Here is a 26,859-nt window from a genome sequence, read left to right as displayed (position 1 = left end):
GCGTTTGTAATTGGAAAGACCAAGTAGAACTTGAACACATTTTACCAATAGCACTTGTGTAATCCATAAGTCCACACGATCCAGAGGGCTCATTCATTTAATAGAAAATGATTAAGGTTTGGTGTCTCTAGAGCTTTCTTGAGAGAAAAACGGTTGTGCCTTTTGCCCATCAGTTCCTATGAGATGGTAGTCTTTTAAAAATTTGTTTCAAAATTATAATAAAAATTTCTCTCAAACTTTAGAGCATCTTTTTTTTTTTTTAGTATATACGTTCTCTTATTTTATTTTTTTACACGAAAATCTCACATATCTTCAAATGCAGGAGATTAGAGCATCTTTAATCCATCTCACATACATTGTTTTGTTTCAAGACAGAATTTTAAAAAGTGTCCTGTTAGAGGTATAGCAAAAGTGCTGTGGGGTTGTAAAGTCCAGTCAGTTGAGGGCTTGGAAAGGCTGTACAGAGGCATTTGAATTGAGCCTGCAGGAGTGAGTGGATTTCCACGTGCTAAAGGAGGAAGGACACTTAAGGCTAAGGGAATAATAAGACAAGGGGCTGCCTGGTGTACAGGGAAAGATGCTGTGGGAAGTGAGGCTGGAGACTTGACTGACGACAGGCCAGGACTATGGCATGCTGGGAACAGAGAGATGAACACCATCCCGGGGCGATGGGACGTTATTCTGTAGGCACTGGAATGTTTTCTAGAAAGAATGAAATCCACCTTATAATTGTAGGAGAGCTCTGGAAGAATGGAGGTTGATTAGAAAGAAGAGTAAAGCCCATTGGTGACTGAGTATATCTAAAGATTCCCAGGTTACTAGTATGTTTAACCTTAAAACTTTTTTGCTTCTGTAATTTTGAATGAATTTTTAGCGTTTCTATCATCTAGGGAATGTGATTTAACTTTTTTTAAATGTTAGCTATCTTGTCCTTAAAAAGAAAAATGCCTTTGTCAAGAGAATTAAAAATATATATATATCATGAATAGGAATTCTTTTCTGTTATCAAAGCTTGAATGTGGTAACTTAGTTGTTGCTGTAACGTGTAGAGACTTGAATCTTTAATATTAATAAGTGTTTGGCATTCCTCAATACTAACTAGATCACAGAGCCCTCAATGGAAAAATCAGCAACTATAAGACTAGAGTCAATTATTTTGGTGATTTGGACGGCTTTCTACAATTAGTTTAGGGGAAAATAGAAAACGAGTATGAGGATGATATGGTCCCTCTGGTGAAATTTGTGAGGTGGAAATACCCTGAACCCAGCGAGCCAGAGGATTTCGCTCGTAGGTCTGCTGCCTGCAACTTTTAAAATATGCAACTCAGAGAATGTCTGGTTAACCTCTCTGAGTCTTTGTTTTGTTTGTTTGTTTGTTTGTTTGTTTTGTAAAGCAAGTATAAACTGTCCACTTTATAAGGAGTTTATGCGACCCAAGTAATTTAAGTATGAGAAATATCAGATTTTGTTTCTGATAGAAAAAAATCAAACACATGATCTATGTCCTTCCTTAAACAGTCTGACTGATATTTTTTATCTTGGCAAAACTCAGTGTGATTCACCCAACACCCTTCTGTCATCCAAGCCCGGCAGCCTACCTTGGTTCCTCCCTTTCCTTCATTTCTCATATGTAATTGGCTACAACCAGTTTGACTACTTTTCTCACAGTTCTGCACACCCGTCTAGTCATTACCCTGCGCTGAGTTCTTTTTGTCTGTCACCTGGACCTTTGCAGTAGTTTACTAATGGGACCCCTGTCTTCAGTCTCTCATTCCTAACAAACATTTACATAGCACTTAGGATTTTCCAGTGCAGTTTTAAGCACTTTATAAATTCCAGCTTACTTAATTCAGTCACCTTCTATAATGCCACCTAGTGATTTCGCTCAACTCTGGCCATTTTTCTTACCCACTTAAAGTCTCCCTCTGGCTCCCCTGCTTCAGAATTCTAGATCCTTCAACCCCTCCTCCCACATCCTGTAATCTGGTCACACTGGCCTGTTGCACGGCTTTGAACAAGCCATGCAGGTTTTACACTTCAATGACTTGTGTGCTTTCCACATTGGTACGTGGCCCTCGGATTTTTCTGACGAATTTGTGGGGAACTTTTTAAATTTTCTATTTCTATTTTGTAAAATCAAGAATTCTAGGAAAGAGAAATCATTAAAATTAAAAAAAAAAATAGTCATCACTATTTTTAAATGATTAATTTTATCTACTCTTTATAGTAACCCTTCCAGGTCAGTTGTTACAATCTTTATTATTTACAGATGAAGAAACAGAGGCTGACAGATGTGACGTAACTCAGGGGGACTGAGACCTGAACCTAGGTGTGTGTGAGTCTCCAAACCCATGCTTGTTGTTTTCTTAGCGGTTTTGCCTTTGTTTTATTTAACGTCTCTGTTAGTGTAGTGGATTGTTTACCATGGAAAGTCCTCTAGGATTGAAGACAGATGTGGTTCAATTCCAGTTTTGTATCTAAATAGCTTTGAGTTTGGGAAAGTCAGTATCTCTGAGCCTCGCCTTTCTCCTCCATTAAGTTTATAGTACCTTCTAGGCCTTTTTCCCGAGTATTAGGAAACATTTGTGAACATGCGTGTTGTGTGTGTACTTAGGATAAAGCATCTTCTGTAACTGTAAGGGGACACAGCAGGTAGTGGTATCCTCATTGGTAATACTGAGCTTTCCCCCAGATTTCAGCAGGTTTTAAATGGTATCCAGGGGCGTTACTTCTGCAAGTATTTTGGTTGCTGTGAAATGAAGTTAAATGGTGCCAGCATGTGACAGACAACACTGTGACAAGTGCAGAAACGTCATCTCTTGGGTGACTTGGAGCTGGTGGCATTGCAGGGAATTGTGGAATTTAGAATCTCCTGTGGCAGGACCAAGAAGCCAGCCTGAGCTCCAGTAGGACAGGACTTCTAACACCTCTGCCCCCAGGGGAGGGGAGAATTCACACCTTGGCTGTTAGCACTGCTTGACTTATACTTTCTTCTTTTCATTTTAAGTGTTTGGGGTTAAGATCTTTTGGTAGGAGATTGACTTAAAGTGTGTTTAAAGTATGTTTGGGTTTTATTTTAACAGCTCTAGTTACCAGGATAGGAATTCAGACTGTGAAAGTAAGACTGCCTAGGTGATCTGACTATAGTCAAGGGAGAAATTTAAAAATGAATTTTAAGCATGGTGCTGAAGTGAATTATGTTTCCTACAGACTCCGAAAGAAGGAGTGTGTCCTCCAAGTGGAAGTCCCAGATGGGCAGGCTCTTTTGGCTTCTTGGATGTTTTGTTGCTGGTGGATTAGTTCATTTTTACTTTTCTTTGTCCTGCGTCCCTACCTCCCTCCCTTTCTTTTTCTCTTACTGCTTTATAAAACTAGAGTGATATTGCTTATCATATATCTCAGAAATAAAATGAAAGAGTAAACCTTAAGTAAAACTTCATAGATCTGATTGACTGGATTTATTCATCATTTTTGAATCGGTATGTATGTTTGGGTAGAAGTTGGATGGTGCCAGGATCTTGGAGAAGGGTGGGCCAGCAAATATTCTTGTTCTCTAAACTTTTAAAATATCTGAACTTGGACAGCTGACATATATTATTTAATTGTAGACGATAAACGAGATCTATACGGAGTTAGTATACTTCTTGCCATGGATAAAATAGCACCCCCAACCTCCCTGTTCCCTTGTCTGGCTATATTTATCTCCAAGGCACTTCCTATTATCACTGTCTGTGAGCTCCAGGAAAGCAAGGACTTTTTTCTGTTTGGTGCTTCATTGAACACCTAGTATTTACCTAGAGCAGTGTCTGACTCATAACATTGAGCAAATATTTGTGGAAGGGTGTAAGCAGGGAGCAGAGGGAGGGATCACCTTCATTTGGTTTATTGGACTCTTATTAGAAGGTAAAATTGCACAGGGCAGGGCTTTGTTCTGGTCATGGCTGTACTCCTAGCACCTGGAAGTATGTCCCGCACATAGTGGGTGCTTTAATAAGTAATTGGAGAGAGAGTTTATGCCACTTTGGTTGTATACACTTAATTATGGAACTATACTAAGCCTGTTTGTTTCGTCATGTGGATGTGCCTTAAAAAGTAGACATTTTTAATCCTGTGTACCAACATTTTACCTGAAGTATAGCCTATAGTAATATAGCACAGAAGAAAGGCCACACAGCATGTTCGTTAAGTGTTTGAACTCTGCAACTAAAACTGCCTGGCTTAAGCTTCCATCCCCGCTTTGCCATTTACTAGCACTGTGACTGTGAAGTTACTAATGTCTCCATGTCTGTTTTCCTCCTTTGTAAAATGGGAATGATGATAGCACTGATCACAGGGTTGTTAAAGGAATTAGGTGATGAATATAAACTCGGAATGTACACTTGGAATATCCGCTGACATTTGAAGAGCGTTCCAAGCAAAAAATTACTCCATTCAAATGATTCACCGTCTCTCGGCCACTGAATTGGGATGCACTGATCCCAGTTTGCACCAATAAGCTTCTGTGCAAATAGTGAACATGTACATGTTTTTGCATCATTTGTTCTCCTCATTTACCAAGAGGGACGTCTAGTCGTAGTTGCTTTGCAAATAATTCATCTCAAATTTTATGATGTGGTTGTACTGAAGTTGACTTGATAATACTGCAGGCATTACATTCTCATTTGAGAGCCGGCCCAGAAAAGCTGCAGTTTATTATAGGAAAACAAAGCAAAACAAAAACTCAAACAGCAAAAAAGAGAAAACCTGCGTCATCTGGATCATGCCCCACAGGAGCATGAAAGGTGCAGAGTCCAATTATTTATTGGAGATCTAGGCAGCCCACTTCATTCCCTTGGTGAGTTTGGTCAGTGTCTGTGCCACTGCCTGCATGTGGGTGCCCTCTTCTGGAATAGTGCAAGCAGGACCGAGCCAAATGAATGAGGTTTAAAAGGTACGCTGAAGAGGCAGGACCTCTAGGTGACCCTTATTAGGAGTTTTGGCAATTAGGTTTTGTTTGTGGTTCACTTATAAAGGCCCTGAAATCATTAGAAGAAAAAGAAAAGATACAGTCTATTCGAGAGAAATGTATTCTATATAAATGTCAAAATGGGTTCATTTGAGGCCATTTTCCTTAGAAAAGTCAAGCATTAATTTCTACGGGGGGCTGACTAGCATTTGTATACACTACAAATAGCATTTGACATTTAATAAAGTACTGTCAGATGTGATGCTCTCATGTGACGATGCAGATAACCATGCGGTAATCTTAATGATGGAAGGAATAGCAGCAGTGATGAGAATGGCTGTGGTGATGGGAGCTGACGTCTATCGTCTACTGTGTGGCAGACACGGCACTGAGCATTTACATGGATCTTCTCACTTAATCTTCACACCACCGTGGGAAGTTGGTACTATTATCTTCATTTTATAGATGAGAAAACAGGCTCACAGAGAATAGTGAATATACCCAAAGTCCCACCGCTGGTGACTGATGGAACCAATTTGAACCTTGGCAGGTCTACCTGGATGGAGCACTTTGGCAGATATTTGCTTTTAGCATCTTCTAAGTTAATAATTGCTACTTATTGTCAAACTGAGCACTTGCATGAAGAGTCCCATTAATAAACGACGGGAGACTTCCTAATTCTTTCACTGTAATGGGTTTGTGTTAAGATGAATACACTGCTAGACATATTTCTCCATTGGCACGTTTCAGGATTTCTTGGTTGTACGGCACGCATAGCCTCTTACCCCCAATGTGGTGACTGTACTGATTTCCCATGGGTAGGGGATGGTTGCCATGGCTACCAGACAGCTTGTCTAGATATCCTGTGGACACCTGATACTTACCATGTGTTGGAACCAAACTCATGGGCTTTTCTCCGTCTGTCTCCTGTTTTTCTCTGTATGTACAAGCACACTTGGGTATACATCCCTCCTTTCCTGTTGCATTAACTATCTCGGTTGCTGGCATCTGACTTTTTGCCCAGCTTCTAAGTCAGAGTGAGCTTTCTGCCCTCTCTGTGGACACCACTCCACACACATCCCAAATCACTCGTGTTCTTTCATTCTACTTTCTAAATATCTTTCAGAACAGACTTTTTCTTTATATTTGCATGAACTATCTTTTGATTCAGGTTCTTTTCTCCTGACCAGACTATTTTAGTGACTTTCCTAGCTGGTTTCTCTGCCTTCAATTTTGTCCTCCTACAGTTTTTCCTACCGTGTACGCTACAAGCAAGAGATCCTACTTAAATCCAAGTCTATCTTGTTACCTTTTCCCGTTTAGACCTGTAGTGGTTTCCCATGGGTCACAGTGGTGGCTCTAAATCCTGACATCACATCAGCATTATCTTGAACCTTAAAAAGAAAAGTGCTGAGGCCACTTCAGGCCAGCAGTGGACTGGGGCTCCAGCACCTGTCCTTTCTGAAAGCTTCACGTATCCTCATATTTACCTACCTACTTGGATATCTAATAGACATCGCAAAGTTCACATGTCTACAGTGGAATCCTTTCTCTCAAAACCTGCCGACTTTAATCTTCCCCATTTTAGTTGATGGCAACTCTGCCCTTCACTTTCTCAGACCTCCCATGACCACTTTATATAAAAATATATGTATGTCTCCCTTCAAACTTGGATTTCTGATCTCTCTTTGCTCAATTTTTCCATTGCAATTATCATCTTCTAACATATTATGTACTCATTTATTATGTTTGTGGTTTATTTTTAGCTTCCCTGGGGTACAAGGGTTTTCTTTTATTGTTGTTTTGTTTTATTTACTGAAGTATACCAAACATCTAAAACAGTGCCTGGCACATGATAGGAAATTTGTTGATATTTAGTGAATCAACAAAAACATGCATACCAGAAAGTGACTCGCAATAGCAAAATGAATAGTAGTAAAGGGTATGAAGGGCTTGGGTACTGGAGTACCACTGTCCGTGTCCAGCCCTGTGCCTCAGTTTCCATCCGTAAAATGAGTGTACTGCTACCTACTTCATAAGACTGAAGCTTACATGAGAAAATCCCTGGGAGGCACTTATCCAGTGGCTGGCACAGAGTAACTTACCTGTTAGATGCCGTCAGGTGAATGATACCACTGGAGGTGCTGTAGTTGTCCTGAATCATTTCTCATTGACACTTCCTTCAAGATTAAATTATATACTATTTCTGCAGTGCTTGAGAAATGAATGCTATAGATAAGGGTGGCCAATAAGATTTCCTTTCTTAGAGACAGTTTGTGCTTCAGGGTTTTACGTGTATCTCATTTATGATGTAATTAGAACTCTTCTTGACAGACATGCATTCTGGCCATGAGGCTGAACATTTGTACTGGCTTTCCTGAGTCTGTTGGTTCTGGGCTCTGTGTCTGTATCTTTAGCCTGAAGAATGGCAAGGGGTCATACTGCTCCCTCTGGTTTTTTTGTTCCACTCGCAGCTGGAGTCATTTCTTTCTAATCTTTGGGATTCTTCTGACATGCCTTTGCCTCGTTTATGGATACAATTGAACTAGGTGGCTGTTTGTTGTTGTTGTCTAGGCAAAAGTCCAGGGAATATTTTATAAAAGCTTTGACACCTTTGCCTCATTTATGTTTTTGTTCTAAGTTTTAGTATCACACTTAAATAAAAATTTAAAGAATTTTGTAAAGTGTCAGTTCAAAGTAAATATGAAATAAGACAATATATCTGGTACCCTCTGCTGATGTTGGTCTGTAGGACTTTTCCAGGATTAGTTACAATCAATGAGAAAGTTAGTGCCACATGTCGTTGACAGCAGAGCATAGAAAACAGTGGAGGATGTGGACACAGCTGATTACTCAGTTCTTGCATTCTTTTGACAGATACTGAATAACTTCAACCTGCTCTTGGGATGTGGATACAAAATGACATTCGAGGTAGTGGTAGGTGAGAAAGGGAATTTTCAAAGGCAGAGCTATATAAAGTATAAAACGTGTGCTCTGCGAATGCAGCAGAGGGAATTGGAGTATGATTCTTAGACAAGTTATTTCACCTGAGCTCTTGTAGGGTTCATAAGAGTTTGCAGAATTTTCGGGTGGAGGTAACCAGTGGCAAAGGGAACAGCATGTGAAAGGGGTATGAGAACACAGGTAATATTTCTGTGGCCCAAGCATAAGGAAAATAGTGTATGATAAATCTGAAACAGCAATTGGAGTCAGCTTGTGAAGGGCCTTCTATGACATGCCACAGGATATGCACTTTTGTCTTGTGTAGGATTTTTGTAAAGGAGGCATGTTATCACATCTATGGTGGCAGTACGCAGGCTAGAAAGAAGGGTGAACATACAGAGAAAAGAGCGTTTTCCTTTTGTATTCGGAGGATATTAGAGAAGAATCGGTAGTTCATAGGCAACTGAGAGAAGGTCTTGGTAAAACTATAGAAAAATATTAAGAACAGAAATTAAATCACAGAAGCAAGTCAGAACAAATCCACAAGGAATCTGTGAAAACAATACCAGTTGACATCAGGGAACACCATTATTGCAATTCTTCAAATCAAGTTTCGGAGAAATATTTCAGGAGATAGGGGTACCAGAAAAAATACATAGGATGTTCAGTTAAATTTGAATTTCTAGATAAACAATGAGGAATTTTTAGTGTAAGTATGCCCATGCAATATTTGAGACATACAGAAGACTATTTTTTGTTTATCTGAAATTCAGATTTAACTTGTCCTATTATTTTCATTTGGAAAAGCTGGTAATCCTTGTATGATAAAAAGGTTATAACAGTCCTGGCGATCAGGCTTAACGATCTGATTCTTGTTTTGATGAGAGAGTGTTTACTGTCTTTGTTTGGAGACGTGAGGTGCAGGCCCCAGTGAAGCATTTGATAGAACACAGGGGGAGATTTTGGGAAGGCTTTTCTACATTTAAATCACTGGTAGGGATTTCACCTCATGAGATTGTAAGAAGAAAAGGGGAACTATAGAAAAGAAGGGAAAAGTCAAACTACTGAAAGTGTCTAATATTCTACAGACTAGATGGACAGCGTCTTGTGTATTCCAGGAAACAACATAGGGTGTCATCCCACAGAGAGGGATTCTGCAGTTCACTTTATGGAGTTTGAACAAGGCCAGGCGGCCATTGTTGTTTATACTCTTGATATACAGTGGCTCCTGTGTTCTGGCTCCTGTTTTTATTGCGGCTGTAAAAACATTACAAAACCTCAACAATAAACACTCTGCTGAGAATGTGAGGTCATAGTAATGTGACCTCACAGGGAGCCAGGTCCTTGGAGTCCCTAGAAGACCAGCAGCCACTGGAGTTGTGCGGTGAAGGAGACTGGGAAGGGGCTCGGAAGAGGAAGTATAACCCAGGTGCACTCCGGGCTCCGCGATGAGCTTGCGTCTGTGTCTGTCGTGTTGCTGGTGAGTTTCTATCATCATCATATCGCAGACTTTCTGATTTAAAAGGAGCCAGTCTCTGTTCTTGTTCAAGTAATCTCATGTGTCATGGAATGGGACAGAATGGAGTAATCTTGGAATGGAGGTAGTTAGCCTCACTTTATTCCTAATTTTCTTTTTTACTGAAAGCTTTTCCAAGAAGATCTAGAGAAGTCTGATGCATGTAGATTTTAATATCACCTCCTCCTGGTGAATGTGAGGAAAATGAGAAATAGACTGGGCTGGGCAAGACAAGAAAGAGGAGGCGAATGTGATAGGAATGATTTGGGCCACTACATTTTAAAAAATATATGCTCATTAGGATAAGTCTCTTGTATTTGAACAAAATCTTTGCACTACTATATATGTGGTGTAATTACATTGTTTGCCTGGAGTGATTAAATATATGGCATGAATTTGCCCTGAGAAATGAGCAACAAGTAGCAGTTCAAAGAGAAGAAAATCCTTTCTTTGACATTTATTATTATTATTATTATTATTATTATTATTATTATTACATAATAGCTAATATATAGAGTAAGAGAATGCGTGGGAACACAACTCCAGGGATTTTTTTTTTTAATTTATAAAAATTACTTAATTTTAACTAAAGTAGTTCTTGGAGTAAATATTTTACATTTCTACCACTTTGGTGGGAAAACACAAAGTTCAGTTGCTTTTAAAGGAAATTTCTTCTATGACTACTTATTATAGGTTTGCCATATATAATAATTAAATGTTTAGTTTTCCGATAAGATAAATTTCACAATACTGGCTGGTAATGTGAACTCTAAAGGGAAATTTAGGACTGAAAAATATTTAAATGTATTTGCATGAAGATTTCATGATAAAGTAATTGATTATAATTTGTGGGTATTTCTGCTGGAAGACTGTTTAAGGTAGCTGATTGTGTAAGGAGGGTTACCAAACATCCGTTTTGCCTGGGTCAGTTCCACTTCATGCCTGCTGTCCTGACATTGACTACGCTTTAGCATTTGACTTGAACTTTAAAAAAAGAGTATTATCATTAATAGTAAGTCAGTGTGTGTTTGGTACACCTCACCTTTGTCTTTCCCGCTTCTCATAGTCTCATCTGGAAGGTGTGAGCTGACATGTGCATTGAGCAGAATTTTCACATCGTTGAGTCTCAAAGACAATGCGGGAAAACCTCTCTTCTCCTTCATAGTGCCATTTCAGGGGCCTCCGGAGTACTTGCTGATAAAGTGAGCTTTGGGAGGAGTTGCTATGCAGAGTTCACTCTTTCGAGTCTGGCAGTGGTGGGGAAGTCTGGGACTCGGCAGCCCCTAGGCGCTATTTGTGTAACAGCTGCATTTGCAGTAGCTATGCTTGCATTTGACTGACAGTGAAGCTGCCAGGCTCCCACTTAATTGGTGGACCTGTGGGAAACCGGAAGTTGTAATTTAGGTAGAATAAGTGACAAAATAGAGATTGAGCAGTTGTGCTTAAAAATATATTCATTTTTGCCAAAATGATTTTTGTCAATTAGTATATTATGTACGTTTATAACTAATTGTTTTCCTGTTAGTAATGCTTTTTTTTTTCTTGTAACACGTATAATTACATATTTAATGATTTTATCATCCCTGTTTCCTCTTCAGAGTGTCCTGGTTTAGACAATAAATGGTTACTCTACTTAGAATTCAGGCCAAGTTTAAGAACTATGGTATAGAGCAAGGCCAGGCAAACGAGGCCTATGGGCCCCACTCAGCCTTGCCTGGAATGGCTTGTAAGCTTTTAAAGGTTTTAAAAAAACAACAGGAACAAAGAACCTTGTGTGATAGGGACCTTATGTGGCCTGCCAGTCCAACATTTACTATCTGGTCCATTACAGAAAAATTCCGACTATGTCTCGTGTAGAGTCTGTGGTATGTATGCTGGAAGGCTGTTTAAGCACGGTAGTTTATCTTGAACACAACTTTGTTTTGTTACCAAGTTGAGATGCAGATTTGGAAATGACTGTGTCCTCATTGGTTCTAGTGTTATAAATGCATGATGTAGCTTTCCATGGTGATCCCTTTCTAGAGCAGAGGTCTCACGGTGTGGCCTGGGGGCCTTCCCGAGACCCGTTCAGTGGGTTTGTGAGGTCAGTGTTATTTTATAAGAACAGTACAGCATTATTTTCCTGTTTTTTCCTGTTTCACTCTGTTGATATTCGTGCTAATGGTACAAAGCAGTGTGTGTGTGGGGGGGGGGCTTACCACAATTTAAGGGGGTGGCACCAAAGTGTTTTAGTTGTCACTATAGTTTTCACTGTCTTGCATGCAAAACAAAACAAAGGCCAATTTCACCTAAAAGTCATTTCAGTAAAATAGTCCTTGATAAAGCAGGGCAAATTAATTGCATTTCAACCCTTGAGTACATGCCTTTTTAATTTCTCATGTGATGAAATGGAAAATATGCATAAAGCACTTCTGCTCATAATGGTTGTGTCCAGGAAAAGCACTTGTATGTAATTTGAGTTGTGAGCTATAAAATAGTTGCTTTTTTTCGTGGGATGCCATTTTTTCTTCAAAGTGTGACTGAAAAACTGGTTACTGGCAGACATTTCTTCAGAAATTAATAGAGTGAGCCTATAAGGAAAACAACTAATAATTTTTGTTGCCAACGATAAAATGTGAGCTTTCCATGAAAAATTAAAATTTTGGAAAACTTATGTCTGCACCAAAAGTTTGACAGTTTTCCAGTACTTAGACTTTTCTGAAGATATTCGTGGTGACATTAATGAATGTGATATTTTAAATATTGTATAATGAAATATGTCAACAAATATTTTGCACATGACCATTGTATGTTGCAGAATTATGCCTGGATAAAAGATCTATTCAAAGTATAAGACATTTCAATGTAAGAGTACAAAAAGTTCATTGATACAATTTTCGCTTCTATATTGCAACTAACCTTTAAGAAACTACAACTTGTCTTATTTTGGTGTCATAGCAAAAAGAATATCTACAATTATAGATGAAAAGATTATTAAAATACTCCTTATACTTCTAACTAAATATCTGTGTGAGACTAGATTTTCTTAATGTATTTAACCAAAACCATATATTGCTACAGATTGAATGTAGAAGTGGCTATGAAAATCCAGCTGTCTTCTACTAAGCCAAGCATTAAATAACTTTGTAAAAAATGCAAATTACCATTATTTGTCTCACTAAACTTTATGTTGATTTGGAAAATATAGTTATTTGTAATAAAAAACATTGTTTATATTCTTGATATGGATTTGTTATTTTTAAGTGAATTAATATTTGAAATTTTCTGTCTTAATTACTAAAACAGTTAATATCAGTAGGTATAGCCATATAAACAAAGGTCTTTGGAGTCCTCCATAGTTTCGAAAATGTAAAGATCCTGAGACCAAAAGGTTTGAGAACTGTTCATCCAGGATTTAAGCAATACCTTCTTTAGTGCTTTGAAATAATAGTAACTGAAAATACTTTTATGAATAATTAAGCATAAAATCATTTTAAATAGTTTTATTTTCACTTAGTTGGCCTACATTATCATGATAATTTCATCAGCTATTTTCCTTTTTTGCTACACAAGAAAAATCTTTTCTTTTTTTCCCCTTTTTATCAATTCTCACAGCAATGCTGGGGTGAAAACAGCACTCCTAGAGACTCATTCTGAAATGGGGAGCACTGAAATTCTGGAAAAGGAGACCTCCGATAATCTCAGTAATGGTACCAGCAGCAATGTAGAAGCAGCCAAAAGGCTGGCCAAACGACTTTATCAACTAGACAGATTCAAAAGATCGGATGTCGCAAAGCACCTAGGCAAGAAGTACGTCTGTCCCAAGGCTGGAGTCCTAGTGTGTGTGAGTGTGTGTGTGTGTGTGTGTGTGTGTGTGTGTTTGTGGTGTGAGTGTGTGTGTAATAGCTTCAATTGTAATAACCAAGTCTATTCTGCTTTCTTATAGCAATGAATTTAGCAAACTAGTTGCAGAAGAATATCTGAAGTTTTTTGATTTTACAGGAATGACGCTGGATCAGTCTCTCAGGTATGATTAAACATCACTTTTTTATTCTTCTTTGCCTCCGTATAATTTTGAGACGAGAAAGTAATGTGCTTAAGCTAAAAATCTGATTTTTATTGTTTCACAGTTACTTTGTGAATTTAGCTCAGATTGTACTAGAGATATTAAATGTAGTAGAAAGAAAAATACATTGCTTTTATGAAATCACACGTGAACTCATGTTCCACATCTAGTAAGTGGCATAGTGAAGAATGGTGGCAACGTAAGTCTTGAGGAGGAGTAGAATCTTCACGAATTTGGTTTTCGAATGATAGATTTATAAGAAGGCAGTTTACAGACTGTAGAATTATAGATGTTTTTCCTAAGCATTTGTTTACAATACCAAATAACCTTTTAAGACAGTACTTTGGAATTAATTCATGAATGGAAGAAGAATGAATATCAATATGATAATCAGCAGAAAGTATCGGTAAAGTGTTTCAGACGGTAGCACTTTCTGCTGACCTTTGCGAATGAAGGCGTCTTAAACAAACTGATCTTCCCTTTTCACGCCATATTGTACTATACATTTCTAAGAGCAGCTGAAGGTACAACCCAGTCATCGCTTAATCTTGATAAACTTTGTAACGTGTCAGAGCCTGGAGGAATTCTGAGATCATCTTCTGGAACCCTCTAGTTTTACAAATCAGGCAACAGGCCTGGTAGGTGAAGTGTTTGATTATAATGCACACAATGACTTATATTTGGTGGCTTTTGCATAAATCAAGGGTGCTCATAGGTTTTCCAAGGACAGATCTATAGTTTTGCTCTGCTTTCTGATGTGTTTTATAAAAAGTGTTATGAAAAATTAACATTTGATCAATGCAATTTATATTAAATTATAAGTAAAAAAGCAACATTTTCATCATAGAAATAAGCTTATTGTACGTTAGCTTCAAAAATAAGATTTCTTAGAACATTTTATTTTTTTTATTTTTTATGTATTTTTTGTTTTTATTTATTTATTTATGTATTTATTTATTTAAAAAATTTTATTGGGGAATATTGGGGAACAGTGTGTTTCTCCAGGGCCCATCAGCTCCAAGTCAAGTCATTGTCCTTCAATCTAGTTGTGGAGGGTGCAGCTCAGCTCCAACTCCAGTCGCTGTTTTCAATCTTAGTTGCAGGGGACGCAGCCCACCATCCCATGTGGGAATTGAATTGACAATGTTGTTGAGCTTGCGCTCTAACCAACTGAGCCATCCGGCTGCTCTAGAACATTTTAAATCATTTTTTCCTTCCCATCTCATGTTCAGAGAAATACATCTACTTTGTCAAGTGAGGGAATCTGGATTTATCTATAATAGATAGTACTCTTAGTGACTTTGATTTAGGTGGGTATGTGGTTCTGGGAATTTTTTTCTATTCAAATAGTTTTTACACATAAATTAATTTATTCCTAATTTATGGATTAAATTAGGGTTTTATCTCCCAATTGCCTTCTCGTATAACAAATGAATAATATAATGTGGTGATAACAGGCAAAATAAAACAAACGGAAATCTTCACATATAACAGTATAATCGTAATTTTAACGGTGGGTCAGTGGCAATTCCAGTCATGTAACAAAGTGACCAAAAAACAACTGTGAGATGTAGAGTTTTAAAACATAGCCTATGAGGGTTATGCTTACAGTCCTAAGACTTCTTTGGTTTTTATCCAACTGATGTTTTAAAATGGCTACCCAGCAGTCATATAGGGAAATGACCTACCTTCCCAAGGTTTTCCTTAATGTATTGACTACCATTTTATTGCCCTGTCATCTTTTATATTGACATTTTATAAAATTTAAATGTCAATATAAATTTATACTGAATGGCCATCTAGTATGTGATTTAAAAAAAATAACTATAGATTCTCTTACTTTGTATAATCAATTTCTTATGTTTATATGAATTAACTTTAACTGTCAAACAGAGTATGGTGACATTTTCTAAAATCTCACTCCCTCCCCCCCCCTTTTTTTTTTTTTAGGTATTTCTTTAAAGCATTTTCTCTTGTGGGAGAAACTCAAGAACGAGAGAGAGTTTTAATACACTTCTCCAATAGATATTTTTATTGTAACCCAGATACCATTGCTTCACAAGGTAATCTGATAGAAATGCTTGAATTTTTTATAATAAGAGTTATTTTTCCTCGTTATAAAAGTTATATTTTACTGTAGAAAATATGTAAAATTATACAGAACAAAATGGAAATCATCTACATCTGTAATTACTTAGAGATAACTATTATTAATAGTTTGATTTCCTTCTTTCTAGTCTATCTACATGTTTAATGTGAAATTGGAATCATTAAATAATTGTTTCCTACTGTATTTCCCTTTCATTGTGAGCATTTTCTCATGTCATCAAATATTCTTTAAAAAACATATTTAATGGCTACGGCATATTCTTTACAGTTCTTTCAGTTATTTTTACTCTATTTTCCAGTTCCATAGTATGACACTATACTTTCTTTAACTTTCTCATGCTTTGTCACTCTGAGATTTTACCTGCAAAGCGCATTGTAATAAATTAAATGCCAGTTTTCTTAGTGCTTCTTCCTATACATCTGATCTCTAAACTTATTGACAAAGTACAGGTCTGCTTAGTTTTGTGGTGAGTTTTGGAAACATGTGCAAGTCTCCCTGAAGTTTGCAGTGTGTCTCTGGTGCCATGTTTGATATTCATCAGAACAACACTAGCCACTGACTTTGGTTTATGATTTTAATGAACTATGATTTTATGTTTATTATACTATTTTTACAAAGCAACTTAAATGTGTAATTGTTGATGTAACCAATGAAGAGTGGTCTTTTCTCATTTTAATTTCTTCAATAAAGCAGTTTTCAGGGTTTGAAGTTAAGCACATTCTCTGCAATTGGAGAATCTTTCGTAAACTTACACATTCTGGAATAAATCACTGAGATTAGATGCATTAGAAGCAGTGATTATCTCTTAGCTTCAGTGTTACCAATTAACTAAGATAAGTACTTGATATTGACTAACGTGACTGCTGCCCACCCTCTGCAGTAACTAAGCTATAACTAAGTAACTAACCGTCCGATTATTACAGTCCCGTTCCTATCTGTAAAATGGGAACTTGTCTTTCTTCATTCTTGTCTTTGGTTATGTTTAGACCACGTATTCACTGTCTCTATCACTGTCAGCATTGACTACAGAATGAAAGGGATAGAAGAGGTTGTTTTTATTAGAACCTTCAAATGTAAGAAGATGTTGACATTCCTAAGTGAAACAAGGAATATGGATTTGTGTGCTCAACTGGCTGTTGATAAGGATAGTTGAGAGTTGGCTGCTGAGTTTTACAAACCCTTTCAGCAGTTTGTTTTAATGTGTTTTAATGTGCAGTTTGTTTTAATGTGTTTAGAATTTGTGATAATAAACTGAAACTGGTATAAATATACTTTTAGGCACTCAGTAGCATCTACTTAGAGATGTTAATAACAGAAATCACCTACCATGCTCAAAGACATATTTTTGAAAAATAAGCTGTCTTTAATTCATGAATTCAGTAATTGAACAGGCCTCTCTGTACATTTAGCGTAAATTAATAAGGGTTTTTTTAATCTGCAACTGCTGTTGTCTACTATACTTGGATTAAGAATTGCAGGGAGAGAATAGGGAGGAGAACCAGTTCTGAGGTTTGGAAATGAGAAGCTTAACTCTTAGTGATTTTCCTTTTGGTTTTATAAAGAAGAGAAGTGGTGTTTCTACATAACTGTGAACAGATCCTTCTGGTTTGGGCACCTCTTTTCCCCTGAATATTTAATTTTTTCAATCTTCACAGATTATTTCAACATTTTACTTTTATCTAATTTATAGTATCTTGGACCATTCAAACCAAGTATTACCTTTAAAAAAAATGGCAAGAAAGAGGATAACTGTTCCTGCCTATATATTTTTAGCCAGAGAACTAACACTCAAAGAGTAAACAGTGGAAAATGCAAATCTTGGTTTTCTTTGACTTCTTTCCTAATTCACTTGCTTCCCAGAAAGTAAAAAAAGTAAAAAGTATTAATTTACTTTCATTTCCACATCTTGTATTAAAGAAAATTGAGAATATATAAAAAGATGAAAATTGTAATCTCACTATACAGAGATAATAATCTCTTTTAATGTTACATTATATATTCTAGATGTATTTATATTTAAATGTAATCATGCTATATGCAATGTGTTTTTCATATAATTTATTGTGAATTATCTTTCCATTTTAACATATATACTTGGATAACATTTTTAATGACTGAAACAACAGCTGTGTTTTTAGTGCATCGTACTTACTTGTTCCCTACTGTAAGCAATGTTTCTTTGGATATCCTTGCATTTTGTGTTGATTCTTGTTTCTTAGTATAAAGCCATAAAAGTAGACTTGCTGTGTCAAAGGACATTGTTTCAAAGCTTAAGATACCAAATTGTCCTCCTGAGACGTAGGAATAATTTACATTATCCAGCAGAGTCCAAGTCTGCGCTCTGAGGTTGTATTAATAATTTGTTCTTATCTGTTTTCTATCTCCCCACACAAATACAATTAATTGTACCTAGCTCCAGTGTTGTGTTCTCATAGGTTTTTAATGTAGACTATTTTAATGATAATAAGGAGTCCAACAGGAAATAGTGAATTAATGCTTTCTATTCTTGTCCCTTTCTTTAGATGGAGTCCATTGCCTCACCTGTGCAATGATGCTCCTTAACACAGATCTTCATGGCCATGTAAGTGTCGGTGTGTGAACTGTCTTAATCTTACAGAATTACAAATACTGTCTGCTTATTTGTGCTTTTGTGTTCATACATGTTTACTCTCGGTCTCCCTTTCTCTCATTCTCTACATGGCAGGTAGGTAAACCTAAATCTTTGGAAAAAGAAATAACTTGTTTCACATGCTACCACAGAGCACAATTTTAAGTGAATACATATTGTCAACATGTCTGCAGTTGTTTTCTCTGTAATGTGTGTGTTCTGTATCTTCTTTCTCCACTAGATGGCAGACAGAGCTTTTACTTTTTGTTTTTGTTTTTGTTTTGTTTTTTGGTTAATTATTAGGATTGATATTTTATCATGGAAAGAGAGGATATAAGTTAGATCGGAAAATGTCAACTATGTCTTCACTACATACGGTAGTAAGTCTTAAGAACTCAGCCTTTTCTGTACTCCTCAGCTCACCTGGTGTTTTACTCGTTGAAATATCAAAATAATCTAGTTACCTTCTCACCTTCTATTTAAAATACAGGATGAATTTCTTAAATCGATAATTATATATATAGAAACTTTCCTTTCATAGATGTAAATTTTAGCATTACTTAAACTGTTCATATTAGAGAAAATGAGAACATTTTAGTTAAATATAGATCAATATATACTTAGCACAAAAATTATTTCATAGTCCCAGGTTTATTTATCTTGAAGAGAAAATCAAGTTTCTTGTAACTGAAGAGTCTACATCATCCCTTGATTAGCTATGTGATTTGCCTTACAATTTAAAAAATTACTTTAAAGGAACTAAAACTTAAATACTAGTTCAAATTTGTTCTCCTATCCCACGTAATTCCCTTATTTAAAACTATGGTGCTCCTCGCTAAGAAAGACAAAATGGAATTATATGGGGCCATTAAGATGGACTGAGGGGGAAAAAGGGATTCTACCGTCAGAAAAGTAAAGAAGAGATATAGTGAAAGAATCATAATTTTAACACTGTCTTCACAAATCTCTCAAAAATTAACTAGGAAGTTCCATTTGCAGTTTGCAAGAGGCAAATTTAGAATAGCTTAGTGACTAATGGACATATGTAACATGTGTCTGGAGGTTATATAGACTGACAGTGTCGATACTTTCAGGGGACATTCTTAGGTAATAAGGTTGTAACGTGTCTTGTGGAAATGGAAGTACTAGGTTTTTCACCATATGAGCCTTGAAATTATCAGATCTAATACTCATCCAACTTGTTATGGGGATGACAGTCACTCAGGGCTGTCCTGACCTCTGTTTTCCTGTTACCAGGGAAGCAAGTGTTCACTGCTTTCTTCTCTGCGAGCCTGTCCTATGATAACAAAGGCAACTCTGTCCCCTTCTTTTCCTCCCACTCAATTTCTCAACCTAACTTTTAGCCGAGGAGACAATTTTGAATACACTTGTCCACATACAACACTGAACCAAGCCAGTGATTCCCAGAATAAGGGAACTTCTTCACATCAGATATTTTGGAGTCTCATCCACATATGACTATTGTGCATTTAGTGTTTGTTGACTGACAAAATGTGTCATGAAGAAAAAAAACAATTCAGTAACAGTTCAATTCTTATTTAAAGGTTGAGGATCTCATAGAACTTCAGTGGAAGGTGCTAGATTTGGGGGATGTGTTACTATTAAAAGCTACATTGCTTTTTAAAAAGCAAATTTTGCTTTAATAATACTTTCAAATAAACATGTATCTCGTTAGTCACAATAATTTGAAACATAGCAGTAAATAAAGGTGTGAGGCTTATTATTTATTAAGGTAACTCAGATGCTTGCTGTCCAAACAAGCCATGGGCACCCCAGGGTCTGCAGCCCACAGGTTCAGAACCACTGATCTCGGATTTGCTCTGGCTGTGTCTTCAGGCCACTTTTGAGGAATTGAAGGAGATTAAGTGACACGTCACACTTCTTTTTGGCAACTAGAATGTGAGACAGTTTATTTAAATGAACATTTTAATGTCATCCCGAGTTACGCCAGTCATGCATAATTAATAATTGACTATAGTGACAGAATTACATATTAGGAGAAAACGATAAATACAAGTAAATCTCTCTATATTATCTTCAAAATCACGTTTTTGGAGATTATTCTCAGCTTTGTTTTTATACATGTGTGCTGTATATTTAAGATGGTCTGTTATTTAGGTGTGTTTTTTTTCAACTTTCTAAAAACAATTTTTTAAATTTTTTTCAATTAGAGCTAACATACAGTATTATATTAGTTTCAGGTATACAACATAGTGATTAGACATATGTATAATTTATGAGTTGACCACCTGGATAACTCTGCTGTTATTTAGGTTTTGTTTATTAGTTTGTTTGTTTTTTAATCCCTATTTACAATGTGTGCTGTTACAAGTCTGAATGTATAGTAGCAATCAAAAGAACTAACCATATGAAAATTTGTTTCTCTTATCTTCCTCCTCTGGATTTATTTTAAAAATAAATTTTCCTTCTAGGTGGTAAGTTTTTATCCATAATTTTGTATTTAGCTTCTCTTGCATCATGATTGCCTGATCTATTGTTATAGTGTCTGTTTGATTTATTAGCATGACCCCTATGAAAGTGAATCATTCAGAATACAAAGTGAATTATTTCTAAGTTATGTCCCTTTTCACCTTCTTCTTATGCTGTACTGCCTAGGCCATCGTCTCTCATTACTTAACCTCAATGCCAGAGTAATTCTCTTAGGCAGTGAACTAATAAGCCATTTTCCTTTTCTTCCTTACCATTGTGTCATAGTAAAAATATAACAGCATGACCTTTCTAAGAAGTGCTGAGATGAGCTTGTTCTCATGTTTTCAGTGGGGGAGGCATAACTTGGAAGATTAACTTCTTTTGGCTATTCTTTGTGAATCTTTCATGTGGATTTCACTTACTCTGAAGAATGATGGATCGAAAATGCATTAATATGAACCTTTGTTCTTACTGCTAATTTGCTTACTAATAAAATAATAGAATGTATACTAATATGTACTAATACAATGAATCTAATAGTGTCACGTGTCGAATGTCTTTCTGTCTTTTCTAATTTATTCTCTCATTCCACAAACACTTAAGAGTGTGTCTACTCAATTCCAAGTTCTGTGCCATTTGGGTAAGGACCAGAAATGAATGAAGCGTGTTCATGGAAGTCAAATCTCATCTCTGGTTGTGTTGGCCAGGCTGACTTCCGGTAGTCAGGTGTAACTGAAGAAATGGTAGCAGGTGACTGAGGTGCTACAGTGGAAAAGCACTAGAGAGATACTGTGTTACATATGGGATGATAGTTAACCTCACTAAGGAGGCTAGGAGAAAAACCAATCTGAAGTACGTACAATATTTTTGGGAGAAATTCATTCAGATGTTATAATTATTTCATTGGAACTAAGAATGGCAGTTCCCTTCAGTACCTATTTTTGAAAAATATGAATGATTTATCATTATCTTAGCAATAGTATCGACTTGCTTTTACTTGTCTGCCAGTGGTTTATTTTCTTAAATATTTCATAATTGTGGCCACATGCCTAATTTGCTAAGTGATCTCTTATTTTTAAAATGCCTCTACATATAAATGTGAAATATATATGTAAATTAAACTTGCACATACAGGTAAATTTCTGTTAAAACAAACTCAGAGTTTAGTTTTCCCTTGCTATGTTGAAACTAACTTGTATTGAATTTTGTTTGAAATGTCAACAAGGAAAGCTGAAATCTTTTTTTTCGGCCTTATATTTTATTAGAAATGGTAGGAATAAAAGGATCTGTCATGTTAGAATAAATTCAACCCTATTCCTTTCCTGAACTAGTCTTCACATGTGCTCTGCTGACTACAGCCAGCTCTCTTGTACTTGGATCCAGCCATGCTGCAGGACTGTCTCCAAGGCTGAAGTCACGTGACAGGGGCAGGACAGTAGGCAGGAACTCCTTGCCAGGGCTGGGTACTGAGGTGGAAGGAAGTTTTAGGTACAGAACTGAGTTGCAATGAAAAGTGTGACACGTAGATGTGTTGTTGGCCAATTTCCCAGCTAAAAGTCGAAAGAGTTCTGCAAGACCTTGGCTGCCCAGGGTCAGGCCACGGTTAGAGGCAATAGCCAAGACATTATTTTTAACCAAGATTTGTGACAGAACTTACCTTTTAACACCGTGGCTTGGGATTTTTAGTAGGTCTTCTGCCCAAGGTGTCTCTCTGCTTTCCAGTATTGGCGGGAGCCAGCCTACCCTGTGCAGTGGGTATAAGGGCCCGGGATGGGGGGGGGGGGCGGGGGGGTTCTGGAATGGTGGCTCTCGGCCTCAGGCTGGGCATCCTGCTGGTACTTTGTCTTTGGGATACTCAGGGCATGCTGAATATCATCCTCAGTGCCCCACACTTAATGCATGAGGCAGCTCCTTACTAGCTTTCTTGTGTCGGGTTATAGGTTGGATAAAGGGCAAAGCCAAGGCTAGTATCCCATCCTGGTGGGGGAAGAAAGAAGGAATAAAGTATAGGTTTTATAACACCAATATTAAAAAGATACGTGTAGTTCTGTTTAAGTCGTAGGAATTCATTATTTTTCAATCTGTAAACTGCGTTGATAATTGTGAGCTTTTAATTCTTAGATTGGCTCTCTAGACACCTAGAATTTTAAATGGTGGGTAAAATATTTGGTTATTATCAGAAGTGGAAAATGACTATTATGAGAATTATTCTTAAATAATTTTAATTCTTTAATTTTTATGCTGTGTTATCTTATAATTCCACTCTCAAAAGCACCACAAACCTCCATGAGGTTGATAGGTAGTTAATATCTTCAGGAAATCTCTATGAGTATCCGTGATTACCCTTGTAACTCGCCGCTGTTTAAGTGCTTTTTGCCTGCTGCCCCCCATCTTCCTGCAGACTGTCTTCTCTCTTCTTTTCCTGTGTGTGCTATTCTACATCCTCGATGCCCTCTGCCAGTAAAATCATCCCTGGCGTTCATTTCTTTTTCTGTCTGGGCTTTATGCTGTTGTAGGTTCTGGCTTTGGTCTTACTTTTCATTGAGCCAACACTGCCGCCTTCCCTTGGAGCCCTCTTTCCCACCTTCTCGGTGTCAAGTCCTTCTTTTCACCTGACGGGGAATTCCCCAGCCTTAGTGACTTCCTCCATCCTCTCATCTCTTGGATCTTCTCAGTGGTCCTGAAAGTTCACAGAAGCATCAGGCCTAGATCGCAGAGTCATTAAGGGTTCTAAGGAGGCGTGGGGTTCAGTTTTACTGTTTCTGCTGCCAGCACAAGCGTTTATGGGATAGCCTGAGAACCTATCCGTTGTGGAAATGTTTTTATAGAGAAATGTCATGGCTTCAAATTTTTCAATTTTAAAATGACCTTTGGAATATAATTCACTATCAAACTGACAACTCCCTAGATTTTAGTTAGAATCTTCATTTAAGTGTGTCAGAATTAATCATGCACTGGCGGATTTTCTTGGCTTCTGTGACTCCTCCAAATGAAAACCTCCTTTCTTTTTTTCCCTTCCTCATTTCTCCCTCCCTGCAGACCTCTTTTTCTCTCTCCTCTGTCTCTCCCCTCTTTTCCTTCACTCCCCAGTCTCTCTCTCTCTCTCTCTATCTCTCTCTCGCTCTCTCTCTCTTTCTCTCTTCACCTTTTTTTGTTGTTAGTTCTATTTTTCTTAAAATAGGTTCATGCATAATATAAAATATAACAGATAGCTTTTATCAGTTGGGTGAGTGGGGCTCATTCAGGGACCTTGGATTATCTAATTTATACATTATTCTGTCACTACATCCCTTTCTTTCTGACCATTACAAGTTTTTCACATTTGCATAGCTCTTTGGTAAAGGTGACAAAGGAAAGCATGTGAAATTCTATTAAGTCAGTTTTTGCTCTTTCTTTCTGCAAATGACTTGAAGAAGGAGGGAGAAGTGAGGATGAGGAAGGTGATTAAAACCTCTGACGTCTAATCCCATTACTGAATTTAATGCCTGTCCTGTGACAATCATATTAAAAGTAGAGTTTACTTAGTGTTCATAACTTGATAAAGAGATCAGTGTCTTTTCCTTTATCTTCTCAAGTTTTAGAGGAAATATTTTCTATGAAATAGTGAGAGAATCTGCTACTACCATATGTCTCTTAACTTTATGGTATCAGGGTTCCTATATACTCTGAAAATGTTTTGAGGACCCCAACGAGCTTTCATTTATATCTATTAATATTTATCATATAAGAAATTAAAATGGATAAAGTTTTTAAATATTTATTAAATCATTTTAAAATAGCATTAAACCTATTAAATGAATGACATACTTTTTATGAACAATAAGCATACTCAAAAAAAATAAAAAAAAATTAGTGAAAAGAATAGCATTTAAAATTTTTTGCAAATCTCTTCCATATTTGGCTTAATAGAAGATAGCTAGATTCTCTGCTTCTGCATTTAGTCTGTTGCAATATATCACCAGTTATGTAGCTTCTAGAAAACTTAGCTATAACTTGTGAGAGAGACAGCATGAAAAAATATTTTTATTATTGTTATTATAAAAATAGGCTTGACCTCATAGAAACCCTAAGCAGGATCCCTGAAATACACTTTGAGAACCACTACATCACAATATTATTTTCAGTTGCCATATTTTTTTTTCTTTATTGCCTTTTTCAATGGCAATGTGTTACACAGTGGTAGGAAAAAGCCCAGTAATACTTCAAGTATTCCTAAAAGTTGTACTTTTAATACTTACAGTAGCTCTGGGATTGAGTTTATGAAAGAACATTTTGAATATCACAGCTATAGCTTCCTGGTTTGGAAATTCACAAAGGATCCTGCTTTACCCGCTAACCATGCATATATAAAAAAAAATGCACACCTGAGGGCAGCATAACACAATTAAACTTATTTGATAGAGAAGCCTACAGAACAAAAGCAAAACAGGAGCTTTTAGCAGAGCTACAGAACTTCAGTAATTACCAAATCAGTAGTATGCTTTTTCACCATTTATTGTAACATGTTGGAGGAGGTGGAATTGTCATGTGGGAGGGTATGCCTGCTGTGTTTTTAATATTACAAGATTTGTGAAGCCAGATTTTACTGATGGATCATGAGAGCTTTTGGTTGCTCTGAAAGTATCTTTTCCATAAAGCTTTTAGAATGCATACTATTAAAAATCAGAAATTTAGGATCATTTTGCCTAAATCGTCAACCTCTGGATCAGAGTATACAAGGTGGTCTGCTTTCCTGGTGAATGCTTAACAGCTGGCCCTATTAGCAGCTCTCCTTTAGGGCTGAATTTAGATTGGGTCTTGGCTGGAGCTTTATAGAAGGTTCCATTCCCCCTAGTTGTCAGGGAAGGCATGCTCAAAGCAAAGACTTGTTTACACTTGCTGAGTTTTGGACTGTAGCTTGCATGGTTTCTAGGTGACTCTGTTAAGAATGAAACTTTCCATCTTAATTTTCTCCCTTTTCTCTCATTGTTACCACTAAACTTTGGAGCTGATTATCTGCTGGGACAGGGGGGAAATGCCATAACTATAACAAAGGAAAAACCTGAAGTTAAGGTACAGAATACATCAGCATGCCTAAGGTATCTGCATGCCTGCTCATCATGTCCTCAATATCGAAGCCACTTCCTTCCAGTTTTCTTTTAGATCAAGAGTTGGTAAAGTACGACCCACAGGCAAAATCAAAGCAAGTAAAGTCCTATTGGAACACAGACACCCGCATCTATTTACATCTTCACACTAAAATGAGTTGTTGAATAGGTGTAACAGGGACATTATAACTTGTAAAAACCTAAAATATTTCCTATCTGGTCATTTACAGAATTTATCTCTTCTAGACTCCTGCCTTTAGTCCATGAAATCTCTAGTCCCTCCCCCAAACATGGTAGTGTGTGGTTGAGGATGATCTTTTTACTTAACATTCTAAATGTGAACATGTTAAGCACATATTTAAGTTTTTCAGAAATGATAAATTTATCAAAGAATTCCTCTCTAAAAGGCACCTAATGTATCTTTAAAAGAAATGGAGAAAACAGCTCTTTCTTTTGTATTGAAAATGTATTTGATAATGGCAATATAATCATTTTGGAGAATAGTCTTAAATTTGTCTGAGGATAAGAACCCCCACTCTAGGATTTTTTGACTTTTTGATTAATATTTTCTCTCATTAAAAATAGAATTCTTAGTTTTTGTGGATTTTCCATTTTTTGTATTATCTTTTTAGATTTCATTTAAGATGCCTCCTGATTTTAAAGGTAATGACCCAGAGATTCATTTTCATTTAGCATTTCAGAGTTGATAAAAATGGTATAAAACTCAGGGAGCGTTTAAAGATATATGTCAGTGAGACATAAAATGGGCTAAGCTGATCCTTTGCTCTTTTGCTCTTAAACCTTACCTAGAAGAATTACCGTAGGAGGAGGACAATAAATGGCAGATGTAAACAGCCTCCACTAATATTCAAGAAGTTGTTGGGCATTTTTGACCCACAGAAAGTCATATATCTTGGTTACCTTTATTCCCTGCATTGGTCATACAAGTTGAGGCACAATGTAACGTTTCCTTACTGTAGAGGACCCCAAAGTGTTTGAACTGTTTTATTTTTATTTTTTTTCCTTTTGGTCTGAATTTACATATCCATTTTTCCCCCCAAGTTATTATTTTTTTCATTGCTATTTCAAAGTCCATATAAGTCAAACTGGTATCTATATACTAATGTACATAATAGTATGGTGACTGTGCAAGT

At 36.8% G+C, this 26,859-nt stretch overlaps 1 protein-coding gene across 9 annotated transcripts in view; it reads left to right on the top strand.

Annotated features, from left to right (window-relative positions):
- Positions 1 to 26,859, top strand: part of PSD3 (pleckstrin and Sec7 domain containing 3) — a 427,571-nt gene that overhangs the window by 195,219 nt on the left and 205,493 nt on the right. For 8 of the 9 annotated variants that reach the window (XM_074329581.1, XM_019742071.2, XM_019742072.2 and 5 more), the window contains 4 exons: positions 12,999 to 13,193; positions 13,330 to 13,410; positions 15,400 to 15,512; positions 18,082 to 18,140. In XM_074329581.1, the coding sequence (XP_074185682.1) occupies positions 12,999 to 13,193; positions 13,330 to 13,410; positions 15,400 to 15,512; positions 18,082 to 18,140 (448 nt within the window). Of the gene's footprint in view, positions 1 to 9,350; positions 9,369 to 12,998; positions 13,194 to 13,329; positions 13,411 to 15,399; positions 15,513 to 18,081; positions 18,141 to 26,859 lie in introns of those variants that run through there. The other variant, XM_019742075.2, reaches the window with a different exon arrangement.

The sequence above is a fragment of the Rhinolophus sinicus genome, linkage group LG04, assembly GCF_036562045.2.
Source record: "Rhinolophus sinicus isolate RSC01 linkage group LG04, ASM3656204v1, whole genome shotgun sequence".
Lineage (NCBI taxonomy): Eukaryota > Metazoa > Chordata > Mammalia > Chiroptera > Rhinolophidae > Rhinolophus > Rhinolophus sinicus.
This window is presented reverse-complemented; position numbering and strand designations above follow the sequence as displayed.